Consider the following 25,682-nt stretch of genomic DNA (forward strand, 5'->3'; position numbering starts at 1 on the left):
GTTTTTTATATTATTCGCAATATATCACAGGGTGACAAAAAACTTGTTTTAGTTCAACTAATGATAAGTTTTGGGTAAGGCTTTCAGTAATTTATTCGGGTCATTAAAATTTTACCTGATTCGGAATAATTAACACTAATAAACATAAAGATAACTAAATGTCCATTAATAATTTAATGTTAATGACTATGAATATTAATGGTAATTTATTACGCAGAACATAAGGACAATAAATGATCCCCTTATTAATCCGGTGTCCGGATTGTAAACCCCACATTGTAAAATAAAGTAAAATGATAAAATTACGTACCCGTTGTATTATTTTTTACACAAGACAAGATGTCCACTGTAGTAGAGCAAGTTTTGAAGAGGAAGAGTTTGTTAACACGTGAATTTAGCTCGACAATCGTATAATGTGGTACAAATTAACCGGAACAAATGTAACCACACGTAAAAATTAATTTTATAGCAACGGACAAAGTGAACGAAAATCTGTAAAAGGTATAATTAAACCATTACTACAAATATTTTCGTAAATAGCCCTCCCTAAATATATGGCATTAATAAAATTATTCGTAATTTGCCATTGAAAGCTTTCAAGTATTTACCTGTTCTGAATACAATGGAGCCGAACAACAAACAGCATGTTTTTCATTAAATTATTACTTTCTTTTAACGGTACCAGGTCCGAGACCTATTTTGGGGCCGCGTTTAATTATTTTTCAATAAAACGCCACGTTCGTGGCGCAAACGAAATGGGTTTTTGACACCCCCGGCGTCGCTGGGAGTGGATCGGACATATGTTGTGCGTGTAATTGCGGATTTTTATTAAAATTTTTTAACATATATATAATTAGGAAGTTAGTATCCGTTGTAAGGGCGGATCCGCTGCCCCACAGCACTTCGCAACAATAGAACCCCGCACGATTGTTCTTATTGTCGCGTACGGTCCGGTGTTTTTGGTAAACCCCTTAATCTCGATGATTATGAAGCGTGCAACAATGCATCGACATCAGACCATTTACATTTTGTGTTGAGTGATTGGATTCTAGGTATTCCTACACAATTTTCTCGGTTTAAGCACTGACGAATTTATTTTACATGCATCGGCTGCTTTGTAATTGTCCTCGGGAACAATGCAGGCAGGCAGATGCAATTTTAAGCTGTGTTGGTTACCAAAATGCGAATTATCGCCTCAAAAATCAACGGATTGGATATTTTATGCTAAGAAAGAACTTTGCCCAGAAGATTATTTTAAAAACTTCTGTAAACCTTTTAAAACTTTCAATTTTAACTACTTAAAACTTTAGTGTGACTCATAATAATCCGATATAAGTGTACATGATACCTGAGACGAGTACCGTACTTTAGTCATCAAAATTACATCAGATTACTCATTGTTTATTTTAAATATTAATGTAAACTATATAAAATTTTAACAATCCGGTATAATTTGCTACATAAGTATATATGATTTCTAAGACGAGTACAGTACTTTAAAGTCATCAGATTATTCATAATTTAGTTTATTTTAAACATTTAAGTAGATCATTTAAAACTTTTAATTTTAATTTTATAAAACTTTAGTACGACTGAAAATAATTTGCTTGTATAAGTATGTATACTGAGATCAATACCGTACATAAGTTCTCAAAATTACCTCATATTATTCACTATTATTGTTTAATTTAAAAACTTGTGTAAATGATTTAAATTTTTCAATTTTATATTTACTAGGATTTAGTGTAACTCACAGCAATCTGATAATTTGCCATATAAGTATATATGATACTTGAAACAAGTACCGTACTTTAAAGCCATCAAAATTATACGAGATAATTCCCTATCATTGTTGTAAATACCGCAGTACACAAACAATAGTATTTGAAATACGCGAATCTGGATGCTTCAATCATAGATAACGATAACCAACATACCTGGCTTCATGTCTTGTTGGTCGATGGGTCCTGGGACGACATGGAAAACCTCGCTGATTTCCGGCGAGGTGTCCTTGCCCTCGGCTCGTCGCTGCAGCTGATGCAGCTGCTCCATGTGTAGATGCTTGATAGACTTGACGTGTTGCAACAACGGCAACCTGTTGGCGGCCGAGAAGCCGCACAACGAACAGTGGAAGACGCGCGGCTGATCCGTCCGCAACGTCGAGCACCGGTCCATCAGATGTTTGAGTAACGCGACACCGGCGTCGTGACGGCCGGCCGCCGCGTGCAATTGCAATTTATGGGCCGAATTGGTGTAATAATCACAGGCGTTGCAGCGTATTTGTACGCCGCCGGGCGCCGAGGCGTATTTCAGTTTCCATTCGTTGCGAAGTCCGCCCTCTTTTACGTGATTGACGTGTTGCAGTCTCTGTAGATGTTTGTCAGTCTTGCAGTGCAGTTGGAAGTTGGCTTTGAGGTTGGTTTTGTACGTACACAGTTTGCAGACGTAGTGGCCGGCTACGACGGCGAGGATTTCCTGCTCGCGCAGTCGCGTCCGGTCTAGCGCCAGATGTCTGCCCAGCTCTTCCAGGCTGTCGGTGGTGAAGATATTGCACACGCAGCATTGGTAGGTTTTTTCGGGGTCCGGGTCCGCCGGTTCCGGCGGCGGTTCCATGGTTTCGGGGTTGAGTCCTAGGTCGGAGTGTTGGCCCATGTCGGCGGGGCCGGCGTGGCCGGGTATCGGGCCGCCGGTCATCATCTGTATGAGCAGGGCTTGGTTGTAGGCCATGTCGGCGAGGGCGGCTTCCGGTTTGTCGCCCAGGCCGGGGTACATGCCGTACAGGCTCTCCATGTGCTGCTGGGGGTGTTGCTGATGGTGGAGCGCCGACAGGGTTTGCATGTGTTTAACGTTCTGCTGCAGCACGAGCATGTTGTGGGTGTGTTTTTCTGAGGTCATGTGAATCCTGAGGTTTCTGGCGACGTTCGTTTCGTAGTTGCAAACGTCACATCTAAAGCTAGGTTTGGGCTTGTGGCCGCTGGATACTGGAGAGTGGTGCAGTGGTGGTGCCTTTGGTGATGACTGCCGGGAATCGGTATTGGGCGCACCGCCGTTTTGTAGTTCTTGCATGTTGTTGAGATGCTTGTCAGACTGCATGTGTATACTAAGGTTGCCTTTGGTTGTCGTTGAATAGTTGCAGACTTCGCAACGATAAGGTTTGTACCCGCAGGTGTAGGTTTCGCCGCGTGCTAACCGCGGATGAGGCTGCCCCGCTATACAATAGATACAGCTGGTCTCGGCCTCGGGGTGCTTCTCCTTCATGTGGATCTCGAGCGTTTCTTGGTACTTGTAGTGCCAATTGCATTTGGGACATTTAAGCGTTTTACATGAGTTTCTACTGTGTACGTTGGCAAGACCGGCGGGTCCTAGTCGGCCGGAGGCGAGAATCATCTCGCAGCGCCCACATTCCACACCGGAAGGCCGACCCTGCAAGTGCTCGGGACAGACACCTATCGTGGTTCCGGTCATGAAGGCGGGCGGAGGTGCGAAGGGAGGTGAGGGCGATTTGCCCGGCGTGTTCCGCGATGAGGAACAGGGCGGCGTTTCGGACGTGGGCGACGGGCCCTCGTTGCGCAGCTGCGGCTGCGGCTGCCGGTTGCTTTGTACGGAACTAACAGGAACTATTTGGGAGTTTGAGTGGTTCTCGAGCGACGTGTTGCCGAGCGGCTCGAGCAGCGAGACCATGGGCCTCTTCTCCGGACCGACGCACTGCAGGATCGCGGAACAATCGGCGGCCAGCACCTCGCGTTCGTTCTCCTTGAGGGTGACGCCGTGCTCGGACTGTGCGTGGTTGGCGAAGGAGCGCGCGAATCCGAAGGACAACTTGCACACGAAGCACATGAGAATGGGTTTGACGGGCACGGAGGCCGGTCTCGGGGGTCTCGCGTCCCTCAGCGCGACCACGCGGTAGCTGTGCACGGCGGGCAACTCCGTGGGTCGCGCGGGCTGACGGAGCAGTCGCGACACGTAGACGGCTTGCAGCGGCGGCACCACTTCGGGCACGGCGGTGTTCTGGCCCGCAACGCTCTCGCTGTCGCTTTCCGAGTCCTCGATGATGTATGCGGACCCATCCGGATTGTACACGATCTTGCCGGCGAACTGCTCCACATCCGAGCTGGCGTTTTCCTGTGGCGTGGACATGGCGGGCGAGGGGAAACGCGTTGGAGGCGGTGGCGGAGATGCTCCCGGTGCGGCTGGGGGTGGGCTGGCCTCTTGCTCGGGGCTCATGTCGACCTGGACCGTCGACGAGGATCCCGCTCCTGCTGACGACGCTGCTGCTGATGCTGTCTGCCGCTCGATGCGGCCGCCGACACTTTGCTCAAGCGCCGCGGACAGAGTGGGCATCGCGGCGCATCACATGTTCGCCACCTGAACGCCCTGCAACAACAAAAAACAAATTATTCTTCTGTCATCATCATATTTTTATTAGAAAACAGTCAATCCTAAAGATAATTCCTTAATAATTTATTTGGTGATAATTTAATTTGATGGCGTCTAGTTTTATTTATTTTCACATTAACTCCCAACTCTTTTAGTTTCTCGTCGTAATAAATCTGAGAAAATATAAATATTGACAAGAATGAGGGCGATTAAAGTGATTAATTTGCCCGTATTCGATCGACGGCCAAAAATAAAGACCGAAACAGTTCTGCCTTTGATAATCGATTAAAATTACAACCCCGAGCGACGTATCATGTCCGAGGGCAATAAATTATGTAAAAATTGTTGAAAACACAACCGAAACCCTCAATTTAGAAACACATAGTCCTAAACACCGAACCAATTAAAAAATAACACGAACGAAATTATCGAAATTATAACGATTATTAAATTGTTTAAAAAAAACGGCCGGCAGACGAAATTATTATTTAAAAGTACCCGAATCTCGGGTACCAATTTCGAGTGGATGTTGGGAAAAAAAAATTTATAATTAACCGTAATTTCGATTATAAGTGAGGGTAAGGTATTTATAGGCGCCGTCGTCAGTCGACCAAAACATTCCTGATGATGTGTATCTCGGAATGAGCCGTAGATAAAGTACCTGAACCAGTGCGGTACTTATAATTAGTAATTCCCACACCAACGTTCGTCTAATCACGGCAATAATTATGGCCTTTTTCTTCTTCACTTGTGTATTTTAATTTCGTACCTATTTTTCTCGTGATTTCTCACGATTGATTTCTTTTATTTGTCGGTTGCACACGAAACTTGGCCGGTGCAACCAATGTTTGTCGTCCGTCTAATTGGAAGTAAATTACCCCCAATTCCGATTTCCATGCATCATTGATGTTACACCAGTCCAGGACGCCGAAAAAGGAGGAACAACAAGAAAATATTCGTTACAGAAGTGAGTGTACATTATGATGAAACACGAAAGAACCGGGCAGAACTGTAACTTCATCTTGTTGGGGTGGTTCGTATGCCGCCATTCCTACATAACTTATAAGCCCGATTCACGTATGTACTTGCCACCCACACGGAATCTTCCGTGGGGTTTCCGCCTCGGCAAACGTACTTCTTGTTTGACCAACTGTAAACGAGTTTCCTTTAATATGTTTCGCTCATAAAGTCAAATTTTCACTCCGGAACGTACGCCCTGAGGTGTTTTAAATTTTATAAGGTATACATGGGAAAGGCTTACATTTATATTTTTAATATTGTTTCATATTTGAGTTTACGTGTCGGGTCTGCGTGTGATTTATTACGGGTTTACTTATCGGCAATGTTTGATTACCGTTGCATTTTTATTTTTGCTATTTACTTTCAATATTAAATTACAAATAATTTATGTGAGAGTCGATCATTATTTAATTTCACACATTGATAACAGTGACTTGCTTACTTTCTTTAATATTCAACAAACAGCGAATAGATGCAGCTTTGTTCTTGAGGAAAAATATTTGCGATACTGTTTATTTGAAGGTATATGATGCACTATTACGTGATATAAACCGTATCAGGTGAGTAAATGTTTAATGTGGAAAGGAGAGAGTTTAATAACTGGAATAAAGGTCTGGGGTTATAATGTGGTATAGTATTTAAACATTCCTTTGTTCTTAGAAAACAAGAGCATTAAATATTCTGCTTTTAGACTGGAATAATCATCTATGTAATTGATATCTTCAGGCAATGTAATCAGGAATAATCTAGTGGTTAAATATTCAAGCTGTACAAAACACGAGCTGCTTTTCTGAACAATATTGGCATCTGAATATTAAATCCAAAAATTATATTCCACACGCAAATAATCTAGAATTAATCCGTGCTGTACCTATACTATAACATCTTGTAGATTGCAAATCTGTTTAGCCAACAGCTAAAACCAGACGATAACTATCGATAATTTGCCACCATTATCGTTTTTTTATAATTCCTTTATTTATAGTAAAACGATTATATTAGAACTATATGTGCCTACAACATAAATTATACCGGACGGTCTCGTATAATTACGGTCGTAATTTTTCGTTCGATCGCAATTTATGGCCAACTAACACCTATAACATTGAAACTATCCGCTCCAAACCCACAGAAAAAACACGAAAACCTAGGAGGACACTTTCAGGAAGTACCACCTGGATCAATTTTTTGCGTAACGACATATTTCATCATTAAGACACCGACCAAGGAAATCCGTTCCCTTCCTCGATGAGCAAAACCAGATTCACCAAACAATCGGGGTCCCAACGTTCAATTAATGTCCGAGCGAAAACACGTTCCAGGTACAATTTTTTTAATTGCAACTCCTATTGACCCATTCTGCGTTGTTTGCGGAGCACCTGGATTGTTATTTTAGGATCGCACCCCTCGAGCGTTGACCACCGCCGTTTTACTACCCCATTCACACGACGGCCCCATTCACGTCCTTTGTCCGCTGGTCAGTGTGAGAATGTGCGCCCTTGCCGGGCTACCGTTTAATTGGAACAGGTCAGGTTTTCGTTGTTGAAGGAAAGTTACCTGTTCCACGTGTTCGTGTGTGTGTGTCATTGATGGGAAAATTTGCACGGGATGGCACCGAAAACGGTTGGTGGGCATTGTTTAATGGTCTGATATGGTAATGCTGGACGCGGACAATGGGAGGGTTGCAAGTGTCGGTTTAAATGGGACTTAAATGTCGGGGGAATTGAAGGACCCGCGATTGATGGCCGACCATTAATTAAACTAACCTTGGTGTTCCGAGAATTGGAAACAATGCTCGGACGTGTTAATTGCGAACAATGTAATAAGCAAATTAATTTTTTGGACCCAATAATCAGCTCATACACGGGAGCATAAAAAAAATCTAATTAATTTTTACAGGTTTTTTGCCATAGGTATGTAATTTGTTAAATTTTTAATTAATTCTCGACTCAAGGATGTTTGTTTTATTAATAATTTCTATGTCGTAATTATCTGCAAACGATTCGGTACAACCTGTATTTAAACAAAAGTAGTTTTCAATTAAAAGTTAGTTGGAAACTTCCTTCATGGATGACATATGTTACATGTAATTTCCGAAGGGGCCATATATTACTTTTTATTTGCACGTGTAACAGTGTTTTAGATAATAGCCATGAAGATGACAAAATCGTTATATCGTGACAACAGTTAAATATCGTGAGCAAAATTGTACGGTAATAGTTTAATAAATTTCTATTACAAAATTAAATTATTAAATTATTTCCGTTAATAAAGCCGGAGTTGTTTTTCGATTGTGACTAATCACGATATTAATATTATAAGTAGCTTCAGAAAAACAGCTATTATTGAACTCATTAGAAGGGTAATTTGTTAAAAACCTCTAAACCACGTTTTTCCATCCACTCCAAGAGATCAATAAAACGTTACACGGTGCGAAGAAAAAAAAAAACATTTCAATTACACGTTTTCGCCTCGGATGAAATCAGCCGTGCACAGGATATTACGAACAGTGAAAAAAACCTTAATTTAATCAACACTTAACAACCTGACAACGTGTCATTCCCCGTCCGGGGGCCCCTAATGCGGCCCTGCACTTTTAATTACGGCCTATTAAAATCGTTCGTGCACCTGTTGGAGGAAACAAACAGTATTTGCATGTCCATTCAAAGCAACAAACTTGCCAGCAAGTGCCACTAAAAATTTAACGCCCAAGAAACAAAGAGCTGTAAACCGCGTCGTCGTCTTAACGCCGGTATTGAACGTCGGTTAATTAGTTTCCTTTTGTCGGCGCAACGAACATTTATATGTATCGTTAATCGCGATTTAAAAAGTGAAAACGGCTACGCGACGCAAATCTATCAATGGCGTGGCTTATTTGCGGCGCGCTGCCCAAGCCTAGCCAGCAACGGTCTCTCCAAACTGCCGTACAGTCATAATTTTAAAGCGCATAGTCGTAAAATTGGCGCACACACAGAGACGATTTACAGTAATTAAAGGATACATGTTTGCTCTACCGTTCGCCCCCGGACAACGGCTTTTTATTAACGACACCCACAAAACAATCGACGCCTTCGCCAGCGATCGGTTTCGACCGTCAGATTTATTCGTTCGTGGTTTTGGTTTATGATATCAGTCGATGCGGAAGGGAATTTCGAAAGAGTTGGAGAAGAATATCCAACTAAAACGAAGAAATATCCAGGCAAACATTTCTTTCCGTTGTCAGTCACTTGATTTATTCTTTCATGGATGTTTCTGAACACTTTCCAGTCAAGAAGAGTCTTTCTGAAGAATATATAACTATATTAAAAGAGAATCTAAAGAAATCAGCAAAGACACTAGTTTTCATTGTCAGCTACTTCATGTATGTACTTCTGGATGTTTATGATCTCTTCCCAATGAGGAAAAGTCTTTCTAAAGTCTTGATGAAGAATATATAACTATATTAAAAGAGAATCTAGAGAAAGAAACACTAGTTTTCATTGTCAACTACTTCATTTATTATTCCCTAGATGTTTATTATCTCTTCCCAATGAGGAAGAGTCTTTCTAAAGTATTGATGAAAAATGTAGAACTATATTAAAAGAGAGTCTAGAGAAATCAGCAAAAATACTAGTTTTATTTGTCCATCACTGGATGTATTCTTCCGTGGATGTTTATGATCTGTTCCCAATGAGGAAGAGTATTTCTAAAGTCTTGATGAAGAATATATAACTATATTAAAAGAGAATCTAGAGAAAGAAACACTAGTTTTCATTGTCAACTACTTCATTTATTATTCCCTGGATGTTTATTATCTCTTCCCAATGAGGAAGAGTCTTTCTAAAGTATTAATGAAAAATGTAGAACTATATTAAAAGAGAGTCTAGAGAAATCAGCAAAAACACTAGTTTTCATTGTTCACTACTGGATGTATTCTTCCGTGGATGTTTATGATCTGTTCCCAATGAGGAAGAGTCTTGATAAAGAATATATAACAATATTAAAGGAGAATCTAGAGAAATCAGAAAAAATTACTAGTTGTCATTGTCAATCACTTGATTTATTCTTTCGTAGATGTTTATGACTCTTTCCATTGAGGAAGAGTATTTTTAAAGTCTTGATGAAGAGAATATAAATATATTAAAGGAAGTATATGACCTATATCTATGTAAAATGGTGTTTCAAGAAGTTTATTGAAGAGAAATCCAATGAATTTAGCAGAATCATTTGTTTTAATTGTTGACAACTAATTTATCCTTCCGTGGATGTTTATGATCCTTTTCAGTGAAGAAGGAACTTTCTATTGTGTTGATGAAGAAAATATAACTGCATTAAAGGAAAATCTAGAGAAATCGGCAAAAACATAATTTTTAATTGTTACCCCTGGCCTTCTTTTCATAATACACTTCCTCGTATCAAATATGAATAATGCATTGGATATGAACACGATAAATCTGATGCACGACAATTAATATTCAGAAATCGCCGAATTATAAACAAACTGTCAACGAACACGACCCATAAATAATCCGGTAATCGGGCAACAAAACGAATAATCACACACGTCCATCAATTTACCCGGAAAAGTCCGCCGTCTACATACGTGCGCCCTCTCACGACGTACGGGCGCATCGCCGACCGAAAAAGAAAGTCATGTGATGCGAGAACTGGGAAACCGTACCGTTTTATCTGGCTGTTACAAAATCTGTTATATGGACTTTCACCTTCGTAAAAATAGTTTTTATTATTTGATGGATTCCCGTGCTCTAACGTTTTATTTCAAGGCCGCCTCCATAAATTTATACGAGCGTTTTATTGGAGTTTCGGGATCGTCGGGCCCGCACACCGCATGCACAATGTGCACGGTGAGCGCGGCGGAAAACTGTGTCTTCAATTGATCGGCACGTCGTCCCATCAATTCCTCGTTTCGTTATTAGGTGCCCACGGTGTTTCGTGGTGGGTGTTTGGAAACAATTCGGTTGCGATCAAGATCTGGTCGGGCGCGATTTTTATTAAATGCACCCGACTACGAAAAAGATTGGAACATTAGAATTTGAAACAATCGTCTTTAAAGCCATCATTCGGATCAGATAAGACGCGAGTTCGTGATTTCAGCTCATGTCTGTTCGCGCCGAATGCAATCTACATACACACACACACACACAACCCCCGGACGATAAGATCTAGATTGTTTTCTAGATTGTCATTTATTCTGTGAGTGCAAATGAAATCCTGGTCTGGCTGACTCGTTGGCTTTGTCTTGTCTGTAATTGCTTTAGTGCGATGATTTAGATTTTTACCGTGCTATCAAGATTATCAGCACGAAATTTGTTCATTTCAGCGCTAATGTTTGTTTTGTAGTCGGGTAATTGTTATCCTTTATTATTACAAAAAGCTCAATTAGTTAATTCCTCGTCGCGTTTACCTTAATACAGGTGACGTGGCACGCAAAGAGAAAATATTTTTGGTAATCGATCCACGCCATAATGGCGCATTAATGTAACCGTGCACATACGGTTAAACAATTACGTTTTTCCAATTGTGTCCGACGATTTTATTCGACCGCCAAAAAATCTAATTAATTGATTTTTTACCGGTTGTGAAACCGTCGCCACTCATTACATCTTGTTTTAGCGAATTGTCTTTGTATCCAATTAGTTTTGTAATTGCGGTTTAAATTGTGATCCGGTAAAAAGTAAATTAGTTATTTTGCTGTGAGAATAGAAAATAATTAATTAAATCCGTCGAAAAACCACCTTAAATCAAATTAGAAAGTGCGGTGATTGTTATACATTTTAAATTGCACTGATCGGATTTCAAAACACATTCAAAATTGTTATTGGCACGTAACACCTTCAATCAACTGTATTTGTGTCAAAAATATTTAAACCCAAAAAAAATGCAAAACAATTTCATTCTTATCACAATTTTGTTGTGTACCGTTGATCATTTAATGAAGTTGCTACTATCTAGAAGAGTTCTCAAGAGTTCCTAGACTATTATATAGACACAAAACGTCAAGGTTGGAATAGCCTATATTCATCAAAATTGGCTTTTTCCTCAAAGGTTAAATGTTCTTTTTTCGGACGTGAGTTGGATTGGTGAATGATGACCGTGGAATTGTTTTGAGAGAAAGAGGAAGTGTCATGGTTTGGAGTGGAATCATATATGGAAGAAGAACAGCTTTAGTACATGCTCCTGTCAGATTGACTGGACAAATTTACATAGATCTTATAATTCGACCTATTGTACAACCAGTAAGAGTGATGGTGGGTCTCAATTTCTGTTGACAATGCTCTGCCACATCAAACTCAAGAGTCTTGGGACGTTCTTAGGTGAAATTGAAAGAATGGAGTGGCCACCACATTCCCCAGAAGTGACACCCATTGAGCAAGTATGGGATTACTTATCCGGCACCGTTTAAATCCTTCCATGAGCATTTCAGACCTAATACAGGCATTAATTGATGAATGGAACATCCCTTAAGAATTCATTCATAAATCTAACAAGAAGTTAAGCACAGACGAGAAATGCTTTATTACAAAGCAATACGTGGTACTAAATTAAATTGTTAACTTATATAGTTATAGTTTTTGATAATAGAGTTCATTTATGATGAAGATGCTACTTCTTTTTGACTTAATTTGTTTACTATTTGGTAAATGTTAAAACGCTTTTTCCCTACAGATGTGAAGATAGTCTATTAACAATAAATGTTTGTTAATTTTCAATTAAATTATACTGTGGTACTAAATTTTTGAAACCAAGTGTGTTTTGGGCAGATCCTGTTCGTACAGGAAACAGTTCTAACAACTTGTGCAAATTCCTTCGATGCAATAATTGTGATTTTGTACGGTTTCGCCATATGTTGTTTACCAAACATTTTTATTGAACAGGATCTGAATGAACATCACATCTGATAAACGGGTCCATTCTTAATTTAGCACAATGGCGCAAAGAATTATGTTAATTTAATGCGGAATTCTGTTAGATGGTGCAAAATTTTTGCCTGGGGCAATGACACCGTACATTACTAATACAATTGTTGCGGGGTTAGGTGCTAGTTGCCAAACACGACACGGATGAGCTGAAAAATCGTCGCGTTCAATCGATATGGCGAACGGGTTTCCAAAATTCATTAGTTTGATTGCAGACCAATCGATTTAAAGCGTTAATTGGCCAGTTTCTCAGTCGACGTCCGTCCGCATTCAATAATTAGACGCCACAAACAAACACGGGCAAAGATTTATGCATCTTTACGCCGTGCGCGAGGAATGTCAGCGATGCCGGTCATCGCTTGGTATGATGTACGCTTGTAATTATGCATGAGCTGATAATTCCTTAATTGAATCTGCAAATAGAAAAATAGTGGTGTTCGTGACTGGAGGTTGAGAGCAGTAACACATTTGTTGCTACTTTATTTATTGCCTGTCCTATTAGAAAGTGATATGTATGAGAACCGTTCGGCGCTGCGGAACGTACTGCTCCATATGGAAATGGTCATTAGCTCACCCATTTTTGATGAACGCGGCCAACGGTCGGATTTTTACTTGTCGCGCCGTCAAAACGATAAAGGAAAAAACAAATCGGCAATTAGCGACGTAAACGGTGTGGCGGAGCGGCACCGAACGCATGTAAAATTAACACGGGTACATAATTCTTGGCACCTAGGGAACGTAACGATAACCATCTATCGGGACCAGAAAATTTATTAAAGTTATATAGCGTGTAGGCACAACACGTATGCATGTCTTAATCCATTTAAATAAATATTAACGAAAACCGTCGTATTTTTTCGCATGACCGTAATGATTTATAATGTTCGGGAGGGCCGAGTTATTATAATCGGCTCATGTGTTCCGTTTCATTTACAAAACACTGATCGATATCGGCGTTCCCGGCATCGCACACGGAAACAAATCGACGGTGCTGTTGACGTTTTGTCGGGATTTTTTGAACTCGCGTACTCCTAATCCGGATGACGCAACGCGTCAACAATGTGCGTTACTTGCCGGAGAACACGGCTAAACGCGGACGCGATTGTGTTACTCGAGTGGTCTGTGGGAGGTGAATTTGTATTGATTAAAAAAAAACTGCGATTGAGAGATGCTAAAGTAAACAAACTGATTCGTGTATTATTATTTTTAAATCGATAAATTGTATTGAAAAAATAGACTAAAATATCTTTACTAGAATAAATTGAACGTATTTTATTTAATTTTCAGTTACAATTTCAGTTGTTTTTTATCCAGAACAGGTTTTTATGACATCAACTATTTCCTAAGTTATACAAAAAAATAGTTTACCAAAAATTATATTTTTTTGATATATGCTTTAATTTAAAATGGTTAAGAATTTCATAATTTAGAAGAATAGAATATAAAATAAAATATCTATGAATTATATTGATATTTTTGAGAAATTTTCTTTTAATATTTCACCTATAAATTTATTTTTTTCAGCATAATTTAAAATAAAACTAGTTAATAGTTTTACAATTTAGAGAAATGAAATATAGAATATTAAGTATATTTGAAGATATATTTAATGAAGATATATAAAAATATTAATATTTTTGAGGAATTTTCATTTAACATTTTACTTACAATTTTAATTTTTCAATATAATTTAAATTTATTTTAGATTAAAACTAGTTAAAATTTTATAATTTAGAATGATAAAATATAAAATATTAAATATTTAATGATTTTAGAAAAATAAAATATAAAATGGAATTATGTATAATAAATTAATATTTTTGTGAAATTTTTATTTAATATTTTACCTACAAATAAATTTTTTAGTATACTTTAATATAGAACAAAAATTTTACAAAACAATTTTTTTATACAGATATTTAATGAAAATATATAAAAAATATTAATATTTTTGGGAAATTTTCATTTAATATATCACCTATAAATTTATTTTTTTCAGCATAATTTAAAATAAAACTAGTTAATAGTTTTACAATTTAGAAAGATGGAATATAAAATATTAAATATATTTGAAGATATATTTAATGAAGATATATAAAACTATTAATATTTTTGAGGAATTTTCATTTATCATTTTACTTACAAATTTAATTTTTTCAATATAATTTAAATTTATTTTAGATTAAAACTAGTTAAAAATTTTATAATTTAGAATGATAAAACATAAAATATTAAATATTTAATGATTTTAGAAGAATAAAATATAAAATGAAATTATGTATAAAAAATTAATATTTTTGTGAAATTTTTATTTAATATTTTACCTACAAATAAATTTTTTTAGTATACTTTTATATAGAACAAAAATTTTACAAAACAATTTTTTTTGTACAGATATTTAATGAAAATATATAAAAAATATTAATATTTTTGGGAAATTTTCATTTAATATATCACCTATAAATTTATTTTTTTCAGCATAATTTAAAATAAAACTAGTTAATAGTTTTACAATTTAGAAAGATGGAATATAAAATATTAAATATATTTGAAGATATATTTAATGAAGATATATAAAAATATTAATATTTTTGAGGAATTTTCATTTAACATTTTACTTACAAATTTAATTTTTTCAATATAATTTAAATTTATTTTAGATTAAAACTAGTTAAAAATTTTATAATTTAGAATGATAAAATATAAAATATTAAATATTTAATGATTTTAGAAGAATAAAATATAAAATGAAATTATGTATAAAAAATTAATATTTTTGTGAAATTTTTATTTAATATTTTACCTACAAATAAATTTTTTTAGTATACTTTTTTTTATATAGATATTTAATGAAAATATATAAAAAATATTAATATTTTTGGGAAATTTTCATTTAATATATCACCTATAAACATAATTTTTCTATATATTTGAAAATAAAACAAGATAAAAATTTTATATATTTTACAAACATTTTTATGGATATATTAATATTTTTCAAGAATTTAATTTTTTTAGTGTACTTGTAACATGAAATTAGTTAAAAAGGCATAAACAATGTATAATTTGCAATAATAGAAAATAAAATATTAAATATATTATACAGATATTTAAGTTTACATGGATTATTAAATTATTATAAAGTAGAAATTCCACAATAATTTTTATTTTTTACATTTTATGAGAATTTAATCTTTTAAAAAATATTAGAAATTTATTAAAAATATTTTTAGGTGTGTATATATATATATATATATATATATATATATATATATATATATATATATAATAAAATAATACAATAACAAATTATTAATATGTAATAAGTATATTTATTGAATTTTTTTATTTGTAATATTTTTTTAAATATTTTATTAGAATTCAGAAAAAATTTATTAATTAAAGTTTGTTAAAAATTCTATGATTTAGAATATAATTATTTTAAAAACTACTTTAATTAAAAAAATAGAAACACTATTGTATTTATTAAATATATTTTTGTATGAATGTTACGTAATTTACAAAAATTTTTAATATTAAATATTTTTTAATTTAATATTCCAGTATTTATATTCTTAAATAAGATAAAAGTTATACATCAAATAAGTTATTATTTAGGTCTAAACTTCACGACAAAGTTATCGTAGTTGTCCAAGCCGTTACAGAAACAACGGTGACTAGAACAGGCGTGTTTTGAACTAACAAAACAAGCCCGCGATAAATTAAAGCCCCAGACCGGCCTCACCGTTGCAAAAACCAAAAGGAAACCAACAAAACAAACCAAAAAGCGAAAACAAAACGCAAGGAGACCGCGAAACACAAACGAATGGTGGTGATCTTTGCGTAACCTTTTTTAAGAGATTAAGCCGCTAAGATAGCCGGCGCGGCGGAGGCATTTTAGAGGGACCGCGAGGAACAAGCATAATTTATATCGGGCGCATCGTACGCACACACGGAGTGGCACGGAGCGCGGACAGGGATTCCGATTCGCGCTTGTTCCGAAACAAATGACGCGTCAGACGCGTAAGCACCCCGCGACCGCAAAGAGAAAGAAACGAACGGCCCGCCGACCAGTCCGTCTAGATTCCGGACCGGGCGATAATTATAAAATTCGGTACGCGGTCCGTGCCTTTTTCCAGCCGCGATCCGGATGGAAATTTATGTCGGCGAACACGTGTACGGACGGGCCGCGCCGCACACCGGAATGTCGTCCGCGGTGATTTCAACGGGCGTTTTTACCCCGGATTCGCCGTCCCGCGCGGCCGGACACGTCGGCGTTTACGGTCAGCCGACACGCGGGTGCATCGGCGTCGACTGTCCAGAAGTTTCGACGTCGACCCGGCCATCTGTCAGAGGCGAAGCTTACTTGATTTACTTGATGCGTATTACTAGTTTTTTGTTACTTCCTTACGAACTGATATACAATTTTAAAACTCCAATTCTTCAAAAAATATTAACTTTATTCATCTTTCATACATTATGAGTAACACAATCAGTTAATTTCTACGATATTTTTAGTTTCTTCTTCTGTTAACTGAAATACAAGTTTAAAGGCCTTATAATTATACTAATTTGGTCTTAATTCATCGAAAAAAATCAATTATATTTAATAATTCTTTAGGCTTCCTGGATAACATCCACTTTATTTATTTTCCATATATTACCAGTAACACCACATTTTAAACGAAATGTGTTACTCGTAATATAAAGTTTCTTCATGTGTGAACTGAAATACAAAGTTAAAGGTCTTATAAATGAATTAATTTGGTCCGAATTCATAGAAAAAATTTAATTTTATTTAATAATTCTGTAGTTTACCCAGATAATATTCATTTTACTTATTTTCCATACATTACGGGTAACACAATAAGTTGATTTCTATCAAATTTTTTAAGTTTCTTCTTGTGTAAACTGAAATACAATTTAAAGGCCTTATAATCAGACTAATTTGGTCTTAACTCATAAACAAATTTTAATTATACGTAATAATTCTGTAGTTGTTTACCCCGATAATAACTACTTTACTTATTGTCCATACATTGTAGGCCATTTTTATAATTAGACTAATTTAGTCTTAATTCATAGAAAAAATTCAATTATATTTAATAACACTGTAGTTTACTCGGATAATATCCACTTTCCTTATTTTCCATACATTACAGGTAACACAATAAGTTGATTTATATCACATTTTTTTAAGTTTCTTCTTCTGCGAGCTGAAATACAAATTTAAAGACCTTATAATTAGACTAATTTGGTTTTAATTCATCGAAAAAATTTGATTATATTTAATAATTCTGTAGATTACTCGCTTTATTCACTTATTACTTATTTTCCATATATATTACGGGTTACACAATAAGTTGATTTCTATCATATTTATTTAAGTTTCTTCTGTGAAACGAAATACATATTTAAATGTCTTATAATTAAACTAATTATATCCAAATTCATTAAAATATTCAATTAATAATAGTGATAATATCCACTTTACTTATTCTTCATATTTACATGTTAATTAAATAATTATTGTTATGTTTTTCTATTTTATATTTTTATAAAACTTGTTTAATATTTGCCGTTGAGATTTACCTTTGGCGCAGTTTATTTTTATATATACTTAATCTCCGATAAGTTGAACTTTGAAAACTCGAAATGTTTAATACAAAATTTAAAGTCCAACTTTTGGAGGAAATTTCTTATTTCGTTGTCGTTCGTTGGATTTTCATGACTTTCTACTGTATTTAGTTACTTTTAAATAATATTTTAGAATGGCTTATATTATTTTGAAAATATTTTTGAAAAGATTTTGAAAGACAACAAAAAATTAACGTCACAAATTTTGGCAATTTTATTATATTAGACTTTCTAACAAAAAGTATAAAATATAAAAAATAGATTAAAGAAAACTTTTTTGATGTTAAGTTTGTCCACTTCTGTTAAATCAAATAGAAGTTAAGAAGATTTATTTTTTCAATGTTTAACAAGTTATTTTAGGAGATGCTACAAAAAGATTATAATAAAAATAATGGCAAATATTCTGAAGGAAAACATACATTTTTAATTGGTAAATTAGAAAGAAAAATAGATTTTTCATTTCCCGTAGCCCGTAAAATATATTTTTCAAGATTTTTTAGGGCAACTTTTATTATAATAGTTTAAATTAAATTAATTAATACCACTTTTTTATTCGATTAATAATTTTTGAAACATGTCTTGACAAAACAAAGTAATTCATAGTTGCATCGACAATTGGCCTATCGGCCAATAAAACCAAAAAAACACTTCCGAGGAGGAACACAGGTTGTTCTCGTCCTCCCTCCCGCCGTTCCGGGTTTAACGGGGGTGAATCCGATGGCAATCGGGACGGCGAGTGCGTGTGCACGGGTTCGCGTGTCCGCACGTAATTATGACGGTAATCATTTCAAATTGTCATTAGTCGTATTAAAACGTGGGCAAACGCACTTCGGTTCTTTAACGGTTTGAAAAAGAGAAATTCAGCCGTGGACAATTGGCGACCGGGTAGAAAGTTCATCCGTTGCAATTATAATTGTCCGATGCGACGTGTAAAAGTTTACGAGAGACAATCTTCGACGGTTCGTCATAGAGATGGAGGTGCATTTATTGAAAGGAACAATAAAAAAAAGATACGGTTTTACTACGTGCCGGGCGAGTTTCATTCACCTTTTTGGCCGTGGAACTGCGTACATAAAATATATAAATATTGATTTCCTATTTGACGACGGAATAGACACTAAAAAGATAAAGTAAAAAGATACAATTTCACGTTCCGTACATAAAATTCACTGCGGCAATAAAAACTGCACTATGATACTTGAAAAATAGTATTATTCTTTCCAACATTTTGATTTTATTGAGTTGTAAGTAGTTTATGAAAACTTTTTAAGCGCCATACACCGAAACGTTATGAAACTGTTAAGGTTTGTTGTTATTTTGTCCTTGCAACAAATTTATGGACTTCATGTCCTCCTCGTCTTAATCTTCCATCACAAACAATCTAATCCAATTCCGTTACAGCTAAGCCGGCAAATATTTAATATTTGTTTACAATTCATCATTATCACTAATAAAACACAATTTTGCCGCCTTCCCGTTATCTCTCCCTCCAAAAACCCGGCCAAACAAATCTCCCAGTTGTACAAGTAATTGATGGTTTTTACATGAACCACCGAAAAAATTCATTAATAACCCACCACGGAATATGTCACTCCAATCAATGATTCATCAGTGGCCGAAATCAATGGATCACCCCTCTTTATTATAACGCCACCCCAACTTAATTGGGACCTTAGAAACAATATGCACGGAGGGATGCGAATTTGTGTTTGGATTAAACCGGGAATCGCGTGATCTGGCACCGTTGCCGGTTTATGGTTTTTCGGTGGTTATCGGCGGACTTGCGGGATCGAGAACAAACACTTCCATTGATGGACGTAAAATAAATAGGCGATAACAATTTGGTTTGTCGATGGAATTTGGCGGTAAAATTGTGTAAATATTGAAATTGTTGCATTTTAACTAACGAACTTTTAGGCGGGAATAAATGTGTTGACTGTTGCTTGTTTATTGAATCATGTTTGGTTAATGTGATAGGAAAATTTGAGGACGTTTATTGGGAAAAACTTATCTAAATTAGATTCTATGGACTAAGGGAAGATCTTATTTGAATGAACTAAGAGTAATTTCTGTTAAGAAATCCTTATATCCACTTAGAATTATGTTTTTAGAGAAGATTGGTTTGTAGTAATTGTAAACGAATCAGGAAAAACTTATCTAAATTAGATTCTTTGGACTTAGCGCAGATCTTATTTGAATGAACCAAGAGTAGTTTCTGTTAAGAATTCCTTATATTCACAAGAAATATATTTTTAGGGAAGATTTGTAACACAATCAGCTAATTATAAGATATAGGAATAAAAGTGTTGATGTTTGAACACAAACGTTACTAAAGAGCTGCTTTTCATAGACTAAAATTGGTTCTTCAGGATCACCGCCAGAAATTTGTCTTCAATGGAAGACGGGAAAACAAAGTTAGAAGCTTCCGATAAAAAGTTACAAAAGTTCAATAAATTGTCCTTTATCTTGTAATCTTAAAGTTTTGAGAAATGTCAGTTATAGACAAAATGAAGATGAAACAAAAATATTAAATATAAGTAAATTAAAGCACTATATCATTTAAATCACCAAGAAGTGATAGAAGATGACGTTGGAAAGATAAGATTCTTGAAATGATTTTCGGTAATACTTCAAACTTTTTCTAAACATAATCTTTCAATTTAAGGTTAGAAATAGAAGAAGTCTAATGAAGGAAGAAATTATAGATTAAAACAGAAAAAAATTCAGTAATTCGACTGAAGTTAGACTTCAACTTTTAACTAGAACTAAAATGGAAGAAGTCAACACTGACTTCAATATTAAAATCTAAAGCCAATATTTTCTATAACTTGTCAGGAATTGAAGATTTTTAACTAAAGCTAGTATGGCTCTAAAGATGAACTCTATTTTTTAATAGTTCCGAAATTAGAGGAGTAAAGTTTTGAAATGAAACGGATGATGATAATAAGAAGTGATCGGTATTACACCATTCTAGTAAGAATTTTAAGATGTAAGACTTTTTATTAGTATTAAATCGGAAGAAGTCTTTTTGACTTTAAAGAAGGCAAAAATTAAGAGATTAATATCTAAAGTTAAAGACTTTGGAAGTGTTCGAAACTATACCACGCCGGTAAGAAGATGTAAGACTTAAATTTTTAATTGGAGAGTTAGAACGGAAGAAGTCAACACGGACTACAATGAAGACAAAAAAATGTTTGATAATTTTTCAGAAGTTGAAGACTTCATTTCACAATTGGGACTTAGAACGAAGGCTCCAATGTCAGAAGTAACTTCTGAAGACAAAACCGGACGTGAAAGATAACACAAGTGATGGCCTGATCAGATCCATCCAAATCGGGCAGAAACTCGAAGATGCAAAGACCCGTGGTTATTGATATGGTAATGGCGGGCTTGGAAGTAGCGTAAGGAAACACTTGCGATTTCTATTATCCGAGTGCCGCAGGTATCTTGATTTGCCGTATTTGCATACGAGGCACGCGACCGGCAAAATGCAAATCCGTCGTGGGCAAAAAAGGTTTTGCGCTTGGTGATCACGTGTATGTGTGTGTATGTCGTTTGATTATTTCGCGGTCGGTTAACAGGTAGGGTGGGTTTCGGGGCAAAATCAAATTACCTGATATCATTCCTGTAGTGCGTAAATTATCCACAAAACACCTGAGTCACAGTAAACGCCAGAGATCTATTTTTTATTTCGTTAGTGAAAAAATCGATCTCTGAACAAGTCGCACTGGTTTTTCTTTTCTCTTACATACAGCACAAAAACACAAAATAAAAATCGATTCAAAATTAAAAAAACAAAATCGTAAAGTTGCGATGCGGATGGAACACAACACACAGAAAATCCCTGATGTCGATGCACAACCGAAGAGGAACAAGAGCGGTGAAACAATTGCAGGTGTTGATTTGTGGTGTTGGGGAAATAATTAAAACGTGTGAAACGGTATCGCGGACAACATGACCGTACCGACTTTGAGCTTCAACTGTTTCTGCATAATGTTGACAGCCAATGAGGGGCGGGCCTAAGTGGGGATAACACACACCCCCACCACGGCTACACCTGGACGAGTGGGGATGGCGGTGGGGAGAGCGAGACCGCGGTTGAACGCTCGCGAAATAAGTTTCGAGTTGCTTTGCAACAATTTCATTTTTTAGACTCTGCTGTCGGCCAACTGATTGGACCAATTCTTCAAACGAAAGTTTTTTCATTAGACGGGAATATGATACGATTCATTTTTGCGCGCCACTGTCTCACTGCTCCGCTCCACCCCGCCGAAATGAAACGAAAGTAATTAACTGGCGTCTCCGCAGGATCTGGATGCTCTTCCATTTTTAAATTCTGTGAGTGAATATTTTGCACGGTTCAGTTTTTTCGATGACTCACATGTTGTACTTCTATTAAGTCTTATTATACTTACGGGTTCAATAAAACTAATACGAATAAAAAGAAGTTGTTTGTGATTAATAAAGTTCCTCTCTTACTCTCGATTTTGAATCTTTTAATTAAAGAATTGTCTTTAATGATTATATTTTTGAATGTTTACGGAGTAAAATAATTTTTAATAATTTTTTAGACGTTTAGAGACTTCATCTTTCATTTTAGTAGTTGAAGCATATTATTGACTAACATATTATTTATCTTTGAATTCACAATGGCCGTTAATTTCAATAAAACTAGTATAAATAGAAACAATATGATGTTTTTACAAATTTTAAATTATTTATGATTAATTATGAATATTCCTTATAATGTTCCACATAATTAAAATGGGAACTAGATGACTTCAAAGACAAAACTTCATCTTGTTCATCAGGTGGTGAATTTCTCACACATATTGTAATCTATTAAATTATTATTAAATCTAATATAAACAAAAAGAAGTTTTTTTTTTTCAATTTGAAGTCATTTTTGATTAATTAACGTTCCATATAATTAAACTTATTTTTAGGTAAATGGAACGTTAATTTTAACGTTAATTAAATGAAGTTTATAGTTCGGAAAAAATAATTACAGAAGAATGATTACCGTGTAATATTTCATCACAATAAATTAATTAATTAATAATTATTTTAAGACCCGTGTAATGTTATTTTTAATAACTTAAATAGTTACTTTATATAAAATATTTATTATTTTAATAATTAATGTGTCATTAAATTTACAGTTTTAATTTCATCCATTATATTGTATTGATTATTTTTTTTTTAAATTATAGTTTTATAGAATTCATTAAATACTATTAATTAATACTGCAAATGATAATTTGATTCATTTTATGTATAATCAATCTAATTACATTATATGGCAATAACAATTAATTTTTAGATATTGACAGTTGTTATTTTTTTCCTTTAAGCTAATTAATTACTTAATGTGTTTTTTTCTACTTTACTCCAATTAATAATAGATAATATTATTCAGAATAACAACCATTAGAAATATTAATTTTAATTATTTATTTTATGCAGATAATTAACATTATTTTAATTAAATTAAACGTATTTTTTAATTATGGATAAGTAATTAATTTAATAAAGTAAATTTTAATAGAAATATACATAATTTTTGATATATATTTTGTTTAGTATTTCAAAAATTAAATTTAAAATTTTTTAACAGAATTAAATTTTGAACATAAAACTAACATTAAAATATATTGGATATTTTAAATAATATACATTATTATTTATTTACTCTTTTCTTATTAATGAACTATTTTAATTGTATTTATTAATACTGAACAACATTATAGTTATTAAATATAAAAAGATATTTCTTATTTGGCAAAACTTTATCTGAAAAATTAGTATATAACAACTAAGTATTAGAAATATTTTTTTTTTTTTGCATATTATACAATAAATATTATTTAAAATTAATTATTAACATAAGATATTTCGTATTTGGCAAAACTTTTTTACCTGAAAAATTAAAATATAACAACTAAGTATTAGAAATATTTATTTTTTGCATGTTATACAATAAATATTTTTTAAAATTAATTATTAACCTGACAATAAATGGATAATCGTATTAATTAATCAATTTAATATAATAATAAACAATCTAAAAAATGTATAAGTGTTTTAATTTGTTTTCGTGTATTCATTCTGAGAAATTAAAGGTATAAAGATTAATCATGTTTTCATATATTTCAGACAGCTTAAATGTATCAAAAAATTTAATTAATTAAATGACATTAAAACTAACATTTTATTCAAAAATAATGTAATATTTATATCTTGGATATTTTGTGTTTAAAAATAATGTCTCTTTATTAATTAATAATTGACACAATAATGGACAGAATTAATTACATACATTACGAGTGTCTTAATTTAATTTATACTTTCACATATTCGTATTAACAATTCAAATATGCTGAATATTAATTAAATCTTGGTATAATTAAGAGGGCTTAAGTGTCTCAAAAATTTAATTGAAAATAGTATAAAACATTATTTTTTAATTGTTTCAAGGCAAATTCACTATAAATTATTTACACTAGAATTGGAAGTATTAAATATATTAATTATTAATAAACTAACCAAAATAAAAGTAAGTGAAAAAGATTCGTATTAACAATTCAGATTTATCAAATTAAGATTTGGTATAATAAGAGAACAAAGGTGCCTCAAAATTGTTGTTGAAAATAGTATAAAATACATTTTTTTTAAGTAATTTTAAGGTTTGTGCTTAATTAAAATTTCTAGGAGTCACTGAAACAGCTAAATTAATAAAAATTACTCTTAATAACTACGCACATGAGCTATTAACTCATCAATAAAACAAAATATAACAATATGTACGACGTCAATCGTCTCCAGTATTTGGTGGTTAATTAAAAGTAATTTCGCCAACCGAATCTGGGTTAATTCTTAATTTTGCGACAGCACCCTAATTAAATCGCCTCAATGTAAGTCAATTGGTCTCGGAACGGTCAGTACCGAACGTTTAGAACAACCGTACTCGATTTGGAAAAATTGTCACGACGAACAGAGAGGGACACTGACCCTCAACTACTTTACTTTACTCGGTTACGCTAAACTAAATATATATATCACATGCATTAGAACCGTATCGGTCGTGAATATTTAAATTGCCCTTCGTTTTTAACGATTCAGATATCAAGTTGCCGATTATGTGTTTTTTGCCGGGCCACAAATTTGTTTCGGTGCAATTTGGCGATATGAAATTTAAAATTGTAATCGCCACTTGGTGCACCATTAAAGGAATCTGGTTCTGTGATGGTTTTCTGATGCTGCAATTGCCCATCTGTCATTTCTTGTTGATGTTCTCGTGTTCCCGTGCTCCGTGTATGTTTTGCTTTACATTATACATCTGCGACATGTAAAGTAATAAAAAAATGAAGTGTTTTATTATTTTTATTGCTATTAATATAATTTGTTGTGCCGTGTTGAGGGAATAGGGGGTTGAATGATGGGCACGGTGTGTTCCACGTTTCGAACACATCTCAGCCGAGTCCATATCGGACCAATCTCCAGTATGTAACTCATCTATCGCCGTATAAATATTTTAGCAGGTATCCCGGCCTCAACGTTAGTTATTGCCACCACGGACCCGTACACGATCCTACAATGCTATTATTTACGGAATACAGAATTCCTGGCGTTTTTCCCTCCCCGTCACACCGTTTTCGCGGTCGTACGAGACGCGGCAACTCGAAAAAGATACACAACATAATGCCAGATTCCACCGGCTCCTCGGCCGCC

General features: G+C 34.5%; 1 protein-coding gene across 4 annotated transcripts in view; it reads right to left on the reverse strand.

The window, feature by feature from the left end:
- Positions 1-21,864, reverse strand: part of LOC109604926 (zinc finger homeobox protein 4) — a 67,112-nt gene extending 45,248 nt beyond the window's left edge. For 2 of the 4 annotated variants that reach the window (XM_049963803.1, XM_049963802.1), the window contains exons 1-2: positions 21,565-21,864; positions 1,938-4,374 (exon numbers count right to left, since the gene is read on the reverse strand). In XM_049963803.1, the coding sequence (XP_049819760.1) occupies positions 1,938-4,341 (2,404 nt within the window). In that variant the 5' untranslated portion in view covers positions 4,342-4,374; positions 21,565-21,864. The remainder of the gene's footprint in view (positions 1-1,937; positions 4,375-21,564) is intronic. The other 2 variants (XM_049963804.1, XM_049963805.1) reach the window with 2 other exon arrangements.
- Positions 21,865-25,682: the final 3,818 nt, after the last annotated feature.

The sequence above is a fragment of the Aethina tumida genome, chromosome 2 (assembly GCF_024364675.1).
Source record: "Aethina tumida isolate Nest 87 chromosome 2, icAetTumi1.1, whole genome shotgun sequence".
NCBI classification, from domain to species: Eukaryota; Metazoa; Arthropoda; class Insecta; order Coleoptera; family Nitidulidae; genus Aethina; species Aethina tumida.